Genomic DNA, 13,695 nt, shown 5'->3' on the forward strand with positions numbered 1-13,695 from the left:
GTTCCCTCTTAAAGCAAAAGTAATATTACTGTGATAGACACGCTATGCCATCAAAAGACAATGTGATGTGATTGAAAGTCAGTCTGTCAGGGATTTAACCAACATGCTGGAAGACAAGTGAAAACTAAATCATGCATAGTTTATTCTGTGACACAGTGAAGGTACAAATAGAATTCCTATATGTTTAAAACTATCAGTGTTAGTCAAAATATATGTTTTCAAGGCTATTACTTTTACTTCTTTAGGAGAACTTGTATATTTTGAATATAAACTTGGCAAAGCAACAATGTGAAAGCCTGAATCTGGAAAAATCTCCTTTCTGGAAAAAGAAATGTGTGTGGTGCTATTCTGCTAAGTGGTGCTATACAGCGTAATTTCATCAGTTGAGGATACCTGAATCCTTCCTATATGTAAAAATTTTCCAGAAAAGCACACGTGATTTTTTTATACTACATCATGGCATCAGTGTAACACTGTAATTGTCGTCATTCCTTTTTCAGTTGTTTATTGGGGCCATTTAAGCAGTAAAAATTTGCAAGTTTCCAACCTTGGTGTGTTCCCTTTCCCTTACTGTACTTTCTGATTTGATGTGTCAGTACTATTCTAGCAATGCAAAGCATTATGAGATTAGCTATAAAACTAAATAAAGCTCTGTTCCCTTTGAACGATTCTTATTTACTCATAAAGAGTAAAATCATTCTGTTTATATGGAAATGCACTATGAACTGAAATAAAATAAGAATTGTATAAGGAATCCAGAAGAAAAAAAAAAAAAAAAGATGGCATTTGATGTATATAAGAGAAGGAAGAATCACACTAGTATTTGTGTACATATTCCCCTAGGTTAGTGCTTCTCAAATGTTTTTAAAGGACTGTGTCCAGACTGAGAATGTAGTATTCTGAAAACAAGCAAATAGTGAGTGATTATAGGGAAAGAGGGAAAGAGGAGGGGGAACACCACCTTCTATTAGATATATATTTTTTCTAGACATAGAGTTGAAAACTTTTCTGCAGAAAACAGTACCAATAAACATTTTGCCATTTCTGAAATTAAATGCTTTATTTTGGAAATAGCTAAAATTAACATCTCGACACTGTCAGTGCCCAACATCTTTTTCATTTTAAATTATTTCCCAAATCCATCCCAATTTGTGGATGTTTAGAAAAAGATCATGTTTGGCAATTTTGTTAACTTGTTTTTTTCCACCAGTCTCTTGGAGGATTTATTGGTAATTGCCTTGGAATTTGTCCGGTTATTTAGTGGGTATTGCTGCTTATATACAGCAGAGATTATTGTATAATCTTGTTCAATGCAGCTGTCAAAGCCAAAGGTCTTGAAAGAGGCAAGGGCATACACTCTTTGAAGTACAGATAGAGAAAGCAGAAGTAGGCAACCGATATCAGTTACCATTCTACAACATGTTTGAATAGAAATGTAATGATTAAATATCTGCCCTCTATAGATTACCGAGTTAGAAATTAGTGGCAGAAAAAAAGTGAAGCATTTATTTCCTTCTTCATGGCAGTCAGCACTGCAGAGAAAAAAAAAAAAAAAAAAAAAAAAAAAAAAAAAAAAAAAAAAAGAAAGAAAAAAGGATAACCAAAACTAGATTATGTAACTTAACGTTCATGGTGATTTTCCAGAGATTTCTTTTCTGGCAGGCAGTACAGTACAAAAATCAAACAGTAGAAGCGCAGCTGATCTGAACCATTGAGTGTTGGAGCTCACAAGGAGTGGAGGAAAATGGAAATTGCTCAAAATTGCCACCAATCATTTCTGCTTGTTTTGTTTTGTTCTATAATGGCATTTGTGGCTGTTAAGAGGAGATAATTATTTCAATTATATTTTTTCATTGTCACCTGAACTGATTTTTTCAGCGATAGGAATGACTGAATGTGCAGTCTATCTTTGCGGCAGGGGAGAGAACTATTTCCAACAATTGCATTTCTTGGCACTTACCTAGTACATATCCTATTCTTTAAGCTATCTGCCTGAGGCTGCTCTGCAGGCCAGGAAGGGGGAAACTTCCTCACTTCCATCTCTTATGAATTATTAAGCATTCATTTGTATTCCTTACTGAAAGGAGATTATTCTTCCTTGGATTCTACTGTTCCCCAGAACAAAAATCACACACAATGTACATTCGCTTGTCACAGGTGATGAATCAATATTAGCATACTGGGCCCCTACCATGTACATGCAAGTATATGAATAATATAGTTATGTTATTTATATAAAACATATTTATGTGCTATATATAAAACACCAGTATGATTCAGCCTGTATGCCTCTCATCTTGTCCTAACATGCTAGTGCAATTCCTGTGCCTCTCAATTTGCTTGCACTAGCATGTTCAAAGTGAAATGATCTGAAATGCAACTTTAACAATTTTTCTTATGGAAAAACAAACAAACAAACAAAACAAAACAAAACAAATAAATAATAATAATAATAATAAAAAAAAACTTGCAAAACTGGTTTTAAAATCCTTTCCATTCATCAAAGTCACAAATATTCATGGGGTCTTTTTTTTTTTTTTTTTTTTTTTTTAATGAAATCAGTGTTCCTTCCTTACCTCCAGGAGCTGCAATGCAGAACAGAACTCCCCATTATGGAAAAAATAAACCCTGTTGCTACCATGCACACAGAATGTACCCAATTTGAGGGATTTTGCTGTCCACAAGAGTAGTTCCTTAAGGCAGGAAACATGGTTTCTTTTTCTTCCCTGCAATGATATCTGGAGATATCATTGTGGTGGATTTCCCATGCTCTTTTTATAAGCATCGCCTCTGGCCAAGTAGGCAGGACGCTGAACCCTGCTCTATCTCAGAAGTTATTTTTATGTCCTTGTAACCTCAGCGAGCTCGGATTCTGCTAACCATGCCAGTGTGGCAGCCCCTCAGGAATGGGCTGAGCAAGCTTTTGCAGTCTGCTGAACACTGCAAGCTGTTCTTGGCTGCCCAGCAAGTGGACATGAAGTGAGCTTGGGTTTGATGATACATACAAGCCAATTACTCCCTCTGAAATCTCAGCTAAACCAGTAATGCTCTGAAATGCAAGAATTGGTGTCCTCAAGACACTGCTGGGTTGTCCTTGTCTTTGGGAGGAGTGCCTCTGGCATGCAGCTGAATTTCAAGGAAACTTCCACCACTGAGCACACACAGAGCTTGTACCCTTCCTCCAAGGGCTGCCTTTTTTGAACAGGAAGGACACAAAGATGCTCTCAACAAAACTCAGCTTACTGGCTGAAGGGAGCTCTGGCTGTAAACAGTGATACCCCTGTAGCACAGTGGATTTGTAATAGTTTTGCCAAGATGCAGCTCGTGCCATTGAATTAACTGATTTTTCAATTTTACTTAGTTACATGCATATTTATGCATACTTTTGGACAACATGCACAACCACCCCAACAGCAGGATTTTCTGAGAAGCAATTGAAATTAGCTTCCTTTTTTATTATTTCTAGATCTTTTGGTAGTGTCACTGCTCTCAAAATAACTTTACAGAAATTCTGAAATAAGTTGTAATTCTGGAACAAACATTCATTTCCTATTTGGTTCAAGCTAATACAACATGATTATCGTACTGCTGCTACGGTTTGATGTATTCCAGATCCCTGCATAGAAAGGCAGAGCTTCCCTAGCTGCTGCTGTACCAGATATTTTTCTTAGTTCCAGCCCTGAAGGGAGTTTCATTGGAAGGAGTTACTGTTATCTTAAATAATGCTAAGGACAAATTGAAGATAGGGTTTAAAACTGGACTCTTGCCATTGCATATGGATTATTTAAAAGCAGTGGATTTTTAGTGGTGTTTGCAGTTTATAAACTAGGTAGTCTTTAAACGCATAAGCATTAAAAGGATGTTCTCTTTTCAGTAGTTTTCTACACATCAGGAAACTTAGGCATTCACAGGTCCAATTAAGGTTTCCAAAACTAAGCAGATTTCCTGACCACAAACTGTTTCTGTTCCAACTTCATTCATTTTCTTCCTTTCTTTTGCACTCCAGAGCAACACATTTACCGTGTTTTTGCTGAATGGGGAGTATCATTATATTATTGTATATGGAGGGGAAGAAGGAGCAGGATAGGGCTTTCAAATGTCACAATTGTTTGGAAAGTTCCTAGTGTTCATTTGTTCGTTCTTTTGTCTTATCTAAAATTGGTGATCTTTTCTCATATTCTAGAAATTATTCACAGGACAAAGCTATTACCTGCTCAACTATAAAATACTTTGCTTATGATATTTCTATAGTTCTAATATTCAACTCTGCTAAACTTATAAGAAGACTGAGTTCTGTTCTTCCCAAGGGAGCCCATATCTGTCAGGACTTACATAGCTGAACCCAGCCAAGGTTGTGCAATTACATTTTTAAGCACTTGCAAACAGTTTGCCAAAATTTTCTAATTGTTGCCATTCTCCAAACATATGTTTCTGGTATCTCCCAGATTTTCCCTGTGTTTGTGTTCTCAGTATTTTAAATGCTCCTGACATTCATGTGTACATCTTACATATATTGTTTTGCAGTTCTCACCAAAGTTGAACTAATTTCTAGGCAATGTGTTGTATCAAGGACTGAAAATAGGAAATGCCACACTGAAACAAATTCATAATCCAGTTCTTGGCTATCATTTTGTCCCAAATATCTATGCTTCTGACAGAGTGTAAAGGACCTCATCTTCCCTAATAATTATAAATGATTTTAACTACTAAAATGAGAGTTAAAATGTTTATATACCTTGTCCATGTAACTGATTGACTTTGCTTTCTGAATGTCATGTTTTTGTTCTCAATAATGGCCAATTGCAGTGAATACCATGTTTAATTTTTTGGGGGGGGGAAAGTATTTTCTTTATGGCCCGGGGTTTGACAAAATCAAGCATCATCCTGTTCCATACCTTCAATGATATCTACCACATTTCTCTGAGTCCCTAATAGTTCCACAGTGCATTTTCAAGAGGAGTGAATTAGTACTACATGAAGGACCTCAGATGAGGCAACAGCACTGCTTTGCCGTAACATGCAGTGTTACATTCTCCTGACTATTCTGTATGTGTTTTAACATCATGTGCTTTTTCCTATAGTTGTATATATATTGAGATCAGTTTCTTGTTGAGTTGTTCACAATGATGTCAAGTTGATTTTCTTTACTGTTAAAGGTTGCAAGCATTTCTTTTCTATGTATAGTGTTTTTCATTTATGGACCCTGAACTTCAGTAGTCAGTCTGTCACACTTGTTCTGTTATCTGCTTTCTCCTGAATTATTATTCTTCAATTTTCAATTATTGTTTCTGATATTTGACTGGATAAAAATGTGGATCTTTCTGGTCTGAAACTCTGCTGATCGTCCCATGAACTTTTTATAAAAATAGGCACGATATTTGTTACTTCCAGTTCTTTTGCACATAAATGGCTTTTAATGAGGGACTGTGTATTCTTAGTAGATCAGCCTGTTTATTCTTCAGCTCTTTCAGCGTTCTTGGATATTCACCATCTGGGCAGGTTGACAACTCACTAACAGACTGCTGTCGCTATCCAGAACTTCAAACAGGAAGTGCGATTGGGTCAGAAAGTCCTTTTTCAATTGAAATAATTCAGTCGGAGACATCAAATAATGCTGAGCTTAAAACAACTTTTGAGAATTCAAAAATTGATTTCATGAATGTGAGATTGGGACAGTAACATAATTATAACCATCACCCACTTCAACTTATTTGGTGAATAAATAAACAATTATGTTAATAGAAATATGCATATTTGAGGCAAATTACTCTCTGCTGTAACAAATTTGAAGACAGAAGTATTACACCAGCATGACTAATTGGAGAAATTCAAAGTCTCAGAGCACAAATACAAAACTGCTTCTGTATGGCACACAGTGGTCTTTGTATTGGGCAAATTCCTGTGGAATAGGTTGGCCTCCGAACACTTTGTTTAAGTGAACTATAAACAGTGCCATGCCTGTAACACCCGCCATCAGAAATCAGAGTAAAATATAATGAAGAAAACCTGCCCATTAGCAGTAAGTCAGGCACCACAGCTCAGCCTTCAGAAACTGAACTCCCCAAGACCTCACCATTTATAGGTTAGCTCCTGACCACAAAAGCCCGTTTAGCTGTTCTGATCAATAGGAGTCAAAATCACAGCTGCATTGCCACATTCAGGTCTACAGACTGGCAGATGTGTGAGGAAAAGGCTTGTAGTCGTGTGAAGGTAGCTGCAAATATTTGCAATATGTATTAACAAAACAGAGAGGAAGCATGCTATGTGGCGGAAGGGTTTGGATTTTCATTCTGCTCAGCCTGGCTTAATTTCTACCCTGGCCTTTTTGGTGGGCTGTAGCATGCTCACCACTCCGTTTGTGTCACCACTGTTGGGATTGCTCTGAGTATGACAAAGAGGTGCCAAAGGAAAAGGTTGTGCCACAGATGGAGATCATGTATGCCTTGCATTAAGTCTTTTGCACAAGAACTGGGTGACGGTCTCAGTGGTTCCCTCCCCACTGAGAGAGAACGCATTATGTGCTCAGTGGTAAGGAGGGCTTTTGACACTTGCTGCAGATTTTATGTTCTCTACCTAGTTTTAACATCTTGGACATGCTAGCTTCTCTAATTTTTCATTGTGCCATTATCAGGAATGTTTATCAACAGTCTAAGGACTGTTTGTTACTTCCATGGTTTAAATATTCTTTATTTTGCATTGAATACTAACACAATATATTATAATGATTATATACATAAATACAGCTGTTAGACATTTAGCTTTTCACTAGAACAAATCAAAGCACATCACACATATTATTAATTTCCTAGTAGTTGTTTCCCATCCTCAAGTGTATGTATGTATGGCTTTGTATGGCTGTTATCACCCCTTCAAATAAAAGAAAAAACAAAAACAAACAAACAAACAAAAAGATAATTAGGAGAAGTTATACTTAAAAGTTAAAATGCAGCTCCAAACATAGTTCACCAAAATCTACAATTTATCCCTAATTTTAGAATATTTTTAGATGGAAAATAAGTAGAAATAGTGACCTGCAAGTTGTAGACATTAAAGCAGACAAAGAAAAAAAAAAAAGCTACACATAGTGTAGTATCAGATATTCTGAATGTATTTTATATATCACTTTCAGAGCAGAGAATTGTATAGTCTTTTATATTTGTGCTCCTTTCAAAATATAATGAAGTAGTTGTAGGAATACAATACAATTCCATTAACAGTTGTTTCTGTCTTAGACATTAACATGACTTAGCTGTATTAAGGATCAGCAGCATCCATTAATAAACTTCAATATTGTCTTCTGTAGTACTTTTAGTACTTTACGTATTCTGTCAGTCATAAACAAAATGATTAGAGAGGTTAGAAAATCCATTACAACCACAGAAGACAACCAGGCAGCCACAGTAACATACCCTGGGCTGTAAGAAAGGGATTCTTTTTTTAAACAATGTTTTTTTAAAAAGTGTAAACATATATATAGTAAAAGACCCTATTTTAGGTTTTTGCCTGGGGCTTTCAATGACCTCAAGAGGAATTCTGAACACAGAGCCAGGGTGGGATATGGCCTTATACTCAGAGTTGTTAAAATGATCAGTCTCTGAAGTTAGGAAGAGACACCATGGAGAGCCTCCTAATGAGCCTTTATGCTCTTCTACATTAAGGATTAACTATCATGAGCACTGTTCTAAAAATACCCCAATTCCTTACGGGGTACAATAAATGCTCTACATGCACAACAACAAACCAGCTGTAGTCCCTTTGAATCTATGCCTGACATCAGTTGCCTGTAGAGCATGATTTTCAGAAGAAAAGAGATTTAGATTTAGCATTTTATAGTGATTTGTTGACTTTCCAAAAATGACATAAGCATCAAAAATGTCCCGAATTATTAGTGCTTGACCACAGGTAAAATTTTGTGAAGGAACAACCAAAATAATAATTCCATTGAATACTTCAGCAGATAAATCCTGTATCACCCTATACTGTACCGTGTCTAGTTTCACTCATATCAGGAATGTAAAATTCTAGTGGCTCATATTCTTTCAGGCTTTTCAACTCTCCTTTCAAGTTCAGGAGTAACAGTGAATTCCCATAAATCCATCATGTTATTTTAGAAAAGTCATGAAAAAAAATTATAGCACTACTGTAGCATAGGGCATATAGCTTGTTGTCTCTATAGTGCCATGAAACATAACCTTCTCAAGGTAAAATTGTGAAGCAATATATTGCAGTATAGGGTTCAAAAGATACTACACAGTTTGTAAATAGATGCTGGTGGCAGATTAGCAAGGTTATCCAACTCCACTTAAATTCAGCCAGATGTCCAAAATATGTCCATAATGAGACAGATACATAGCCATTATTTATATAATTTGATAGAGGGTGCATGTAGGCAAGTATAATGGGAGAAATCAGATCAAAATCAGTGCACATAATTCAATAGGATCTTGAGTAAAAGACCAAAACATAGAACAAAATGAAGTAGAAAACACTTCATGATTTACTGGTGGATTGTAGATCATTCCTTTGCCATGCAAGGTGTATTGAAGAAGAGACAATGTAAGATGAACAAACCAAGCCGGCAATCACCATTGTGCAGCCAACATTCCAAAATAATACAAAGTTATTTAGATTCATCTGGGGTTGGAAATCATGCTCATATAAAAGCTAAGAACTTGTGAAGGAAACTTGTCAAGTGAGTGATGATTTATCAGGATGGTTTTTGGAAATATAACTTGGTAATAAAATGGAGGCGCTTTCAACTGGACAACATCTTTAAAATCTTTCTAGTCACACTATAAGTATATATGCAGTAAGTATTTTTAAGACAAATACTGATGAAAGCATAGTAAGCTGTGGATAAAAAGGCATCAGAAAAAAATAACTTAGAGTAGCATTGTTCACACAGGATATATTTTTTTAAATAATATTTAATGTAAAAAAATCCCTATTCTTTATTATAGAAGCACTCTGCTCAGGGTTGGCTTCTTAAAGTGTATGTTATATGCCTTTTTTCTTAATGATTTTTTGTCTGCTGTTCTAACAGATGCTCTTAGCAGCACCATAAGCAAAAGAAAAGCGACCAAGCCTGAAACTGCTCTGCCATTTTGGGGTCTCTATGAATAAAGGGAGCCTGCAAGCTTGCAGAATCAGCTTGTGTCATTAGCTGACATGCATCATGTAAGTCTTATTTACCAATCAGTGTGAGAAATATTAGAAATGTATATAAACATACATAGTGTTTATGTGTATATCTTAAAGACAGCAGTGAAGCACAAGGCTTGATAACTTCAAGATCTATTTGCACAGTCTTCCTGAGTGTAATTTAACAGACATAGGTAACTTCCTTGGAGCTTCAGATGTTACACCAACTGAATTTGTTTTGCCACATTCAAAATTCCTGTTATTTCAGGAGTATCTGCTACCAAATTTCATTGAAGGATATTGGAAAAAACTATTTCACTTTCACTACCCTTACTCAGAATAATGGAGAAGTTCACTGAATGTTAAATAATTGCAATTAGAGTGGAAAGATTTGACAGTGATACACAGAATTCACACAAGTGATAAGTGACAGCTCAGATACAGAAATGATGCTAGCTGCAAAATAAGCTGTGCTTCTAGCTTTCAGCACGACAGCCCAAGTGTCATACCTGAGATTCATTCTGTGCTGCTTCAACATGAGGCGGAGGAAGAAAGACCTTCACGTCAGCTTTCATTCTGATGATTTCTCTGTCATTTTTTTTTCAACAGTTAGATACTTTCAACTACACACAGTACAAAGCCCCATCCTACAACTGGGTCTATATAATTGAACAATTTTTTCTGGATGGAGTCCAGTTTGAACCAGTGAATCTTCATCTAAATGCAAAGATGTGTTCAGGTAACCATTTATAGGGCTGTGATTCTCTATTGCATTTTCATCAAGAGCTTCTTGTATATGTAAAACCCACCTGATCATACTGTGCATCTTCCATGCAGTACAACTCAGCATTGGGCAACATACCTTCTTGGGTTTATTTTATATGTGTATAACACATACACAAATAAAACTATAACCTGCAAATAATATTTGGAATGTGAAAGACACAAAATGTAAACATTTTATTTGGCAGTTGTTTCAAACAGGTGAATAAATAAATGGAAAAGTACATCTTAATATTCTTTATAGCAACAGATGCAGTTGCAGACATATGTACATACTGTGGATGCAAAGAACAGTTAATTTAATTTCTTTTTGTTAAAAAATGCAACTTCCAACACCACTAGACTTGACAATTAAAGATGAAGATACTAGTAATACTTTGTTCTAGCAATCTCAACTTTTAAAGGCATTCATTTGGAAGTAAGATAAGAGCGTCATCATGCATTTAGTTCATTTTGTCCACTTATGGTAGAAAGTCTGATGTAATCTCAGAATTATGAGTGTCATGCGCTTAAGTCAACTATGACATGTTTATAAATCAATGTAGTTCCCTTAAAACTTGAAGCAAAGAGAAAATCTCGTTTATCGATGGAGACATGTATGAAAGATCTTGGTGCCTGTATGTTTAATTCTTGAAACTTCACAAATTTTGCTTTCTCAGCATCCCAATAATAGACTTGAGTGAAAGAATAATCACTTCCAAGAATGGCATATTGATAATTACTTATCTGAAGCGGTTGGAATACCATTGACCCTCGGGATGGCATCCTTTGTAAATCCAGAAATGCTGAACCACCCCATTTCATTACTTTAGAGTCCCCAATAAATCTTGTTAAACAAATGTATACATCCTCTTTCACCTTGAAATGTTTCACTGCATATGCATCTTCCATATCTTGGATATCAAAACGCTTAACAAATTCATTTGTTCCTTTGTTCCATTGATATATTACAGGTCTTTGGGAACTACTTGACAGAATTAAATGCGGTTTGCCGGATATTTCAAGATACTCCACATCAGTATCTCTGTACCAGGCATGCAGAGACTGATGGGAATAAAATCCATTCCCATTCCATTTGTAAACAGTGGTGAAACCAGCTTTTGAACTGTCTGCAACGACAAAATACCAGTCTTCAGCAATCCTGAAAGTTTCAATGTCATTGGGTTTTCGTATTTTAAGGATTTCAATATCTTGAATTTTTATAAACTTATTAGCAAAAATATCTCTTTTATATATGTGGGAGCCTCCAAACAGCTGCGCGACAATGACATATAGCTGACTTTCAATAACTATGGGTTTACACACAACAGTTGAAGTACCTATAAAAAGAAAAGTAAAAGACAAGGTTAGCACCACTTATTGGATCACCTGTTATAATGTTGTTTGGCGAGCAGTGTTTATACCTGTTATGTTGTCATAATTCCTGAACATCACTTCTACATGGTCCCATTCGAGAAAGATGCATTTTCCGGTGAAGGGCTGAGCAATAACCACATGTTCATCATTCATGTATGAGAAAGTATCTACTGACAGAGATTGGTATGGCAGGGACTGATAAACTTCAAATTCTGCAAAAGTGCACACAACATATGATAATTACAGAGATACTTCCCATACCATACTGAAAGAACATCTTCTTAACATACTTTATTACAAATTACAGTATTTAATCACTAGTCCAATTTTCCTGTTGAAAAAAGGAACACTGCAATCTGTTTTCCAATATTTCTCAACTAAAAGAGGTGCTATTTTGTGTCCCAGTTCTTCAAATCATTGTATAGCATCCTGAAGTCCAAGTAGAAGCTGCAAGATAAGACCCCACTCCCAAGTGCTTCCTGTGTCAGACTTGTACCTGCACAGAATTCATATTGGTTTTACTGAAAGTTCCAGCTGGCATGCAGACTTCTTGCATAATGGACCCTAGAATAAAAAATACATAGCTTTGACTTTATTTTAACATGTTTAAATAATTTGAAACACATTACCTGTAATAATACAATCAAATTCTTTCGGTGAGAGGCTATTGATTTTGCGCTTCTTATATTCTGGTGGGCTTTCACAGTAAATGTCTTCCACAGTTGCATTGGTGCTGCCCAGCCACTCCACTAACCACTTCAGTTTGCAGTCACAATTAAATGCATTGCCTCTAAGATCTCTACAACAAATAAATCATGCATTGAAGATAAGTAGTCAGTTGCTGTTTTCCTCCTCGCACAACAACAACAAACTGGTCTTTTGTTAAACATGTGCAATCTTGCTTATTCTCAGTTGATGCCTTCCTGGATTAATTTGTCCTGTCCCATAGTTAAATATACATACTAGAACATACACAGATTTAATTTTATTGATAATCAGTAGGAAGTTTTTGTTGATTTCCTGAAGTTTGAATGTACACAAAGGCCTACCAAACTGATTGCCCCATGTCTGGGGAGGTTCTTTGTTTTGGTTGTTTTGGATTACCCTTTCTCAATACAAACATTCTAGATAAAACAGAAATTAAATTATCCTGATTTCAGCCAGTCAGTATTTGCTATGTCCTTTAGATGTACTCATTTAGAGGTTTAGGAGACGTAAGCAAAGGAGTTCTCTTCAAGTCTTTTACAGCTGTCTTTGGTCAGATTTCTGAAAGTATGTACAGGAATGGGCAAGCCCCAGGACCAGACTGTGTAACCAGCTGGCCATGACCAGTTGTGCCAAGTAATGCTACAGGATACACTGAACACCTCCACAACCTGCTACTGCCACTCTATGCTATCAATTCAGCCTACCTTTTTCATACCGGGAGCAGGGAGAGGGTGTTCTGCACTCATCCCAAATCCAGTGAAACAGAATTTGGTATGTTGCAAAGAGAACATGTTTCAGTGAAGCAACTATAGGCTTTATCTGTTTATCTATATTTTGTAATTTTATTGGTAACTAAGTTGTATATTTAAATAAATTTATGTTTTGTTTTGGTTGTGGTTAGATTTGGTATGGGATATGGTACTTACTGAGACATTTATGCTTTTGTGATAACAAATTGCCTTCCCAGAACTTATTTAAATATAGAAATATTACATCCAATAAGTATCTTCCACCCTCCTCTCATATCATGCTCTCTCATGCATCCCTTAGGACATTTCCTTCTTATTCACTAAGTCTTATTGAACATGCAGATATCTTATATAATTACTAACAATATCACTTATCTTTGTAATTATTGAATATCCCAAACTAAAACAACTGATCAACAACAGAAGCCAAAAAACAAGCCTACCCATACTGGGTAGTTACTACCCAGTAATAAGATCCCATTACTAGGATTACCAGTACATATTGGTTTGAATGGCTACTCAGAACATCCTATAAAAACAGCTCTTTATATTTTTAGTATAATTAATAGATTAATTAAATGCTTTCTTACACATTTGTTAAAGAATCCAAGCCTTTGAATATGTCTTTTGGAAGCGATTGGAGATTATTATTTGCGAGACTCCTGTAAAAGAAGATACTTCAGTATCAGTGCTAACTCATGAAATTACACATTTTTGCAAGGTGTAATACTGTGTTGTTCTTGTTTTTGTTTTGTTTTGTTTTCTTAAGATAAAGAACTCTAGCATTCTCCAGCACTTAATTCTCCAAGACTGCTCTGAAGAACAGCTCATTTACTTTGTGACTCTTTCTTCCACTAAAACACCCTGCCTCCTTCTGCTTTCTGACTCTTCAGCAGCCTTCCAGCATTCACAATACCTCACTTAGCAGGGTAAAAAGTGCAATCACCTCTGGTGTTTT

At 35.9% G+C, this 13,695-nt stretch overlaps 1 protein-coding gene across 3 annotated transcripts in view; it reads right to left on the minus strand.

Moving 5' to 3' along the window:
- Positions 1-6,675: 6,675 nt before the first annotated feature.
- LGI1 (leucine rich glioma inactivated 1) overlaps positions 6,676-13,695 on the minus strand; it is a 34,177-nt gene continuing 27,157 nt past the window's right edge. For all 3 annotated transcript variants that reach the window (XM_032191162.1, XM_032191161.1, XM_032191163.1), the window contains 4 exons: positions 13,328-13,399; positions 11,910-12,079; positions 11,328-11,492; positions 6,676-11,243 (listed from right to left, as the gene is read on the minus strand). In XM_032191162.1, coding sequence (XP_032047053.1) covers positions 10,426-11,243; positions 11,328-11,492; positions 11,910-12,079; positions 13,328-13,399 — 1,225 coding nt within the window. In that variant the 3' untranslated portion in view covers positions 6,676-10,425. The remainder of the gene's footprint in view (positions 11,244-11,327; positions 11,493-11,909; positions 12,080-13,327; positions 13,400-13,695) is intronic.

The sequence above is a fragment of the Aythya fuligula genome, chromosome 7 (genome assembly GCF_009819795.1).
Source record: "Aythya fuligula isolate bAytFul2 chromosome 7, bAytFul2.pri, whole genome shotgun sequence".
Lineage (NCBI taxonomy): Eukaryota > Metazoa > Chordata > Aves > Anseriformes > Anatidae > Aythya > Aythya fuligula.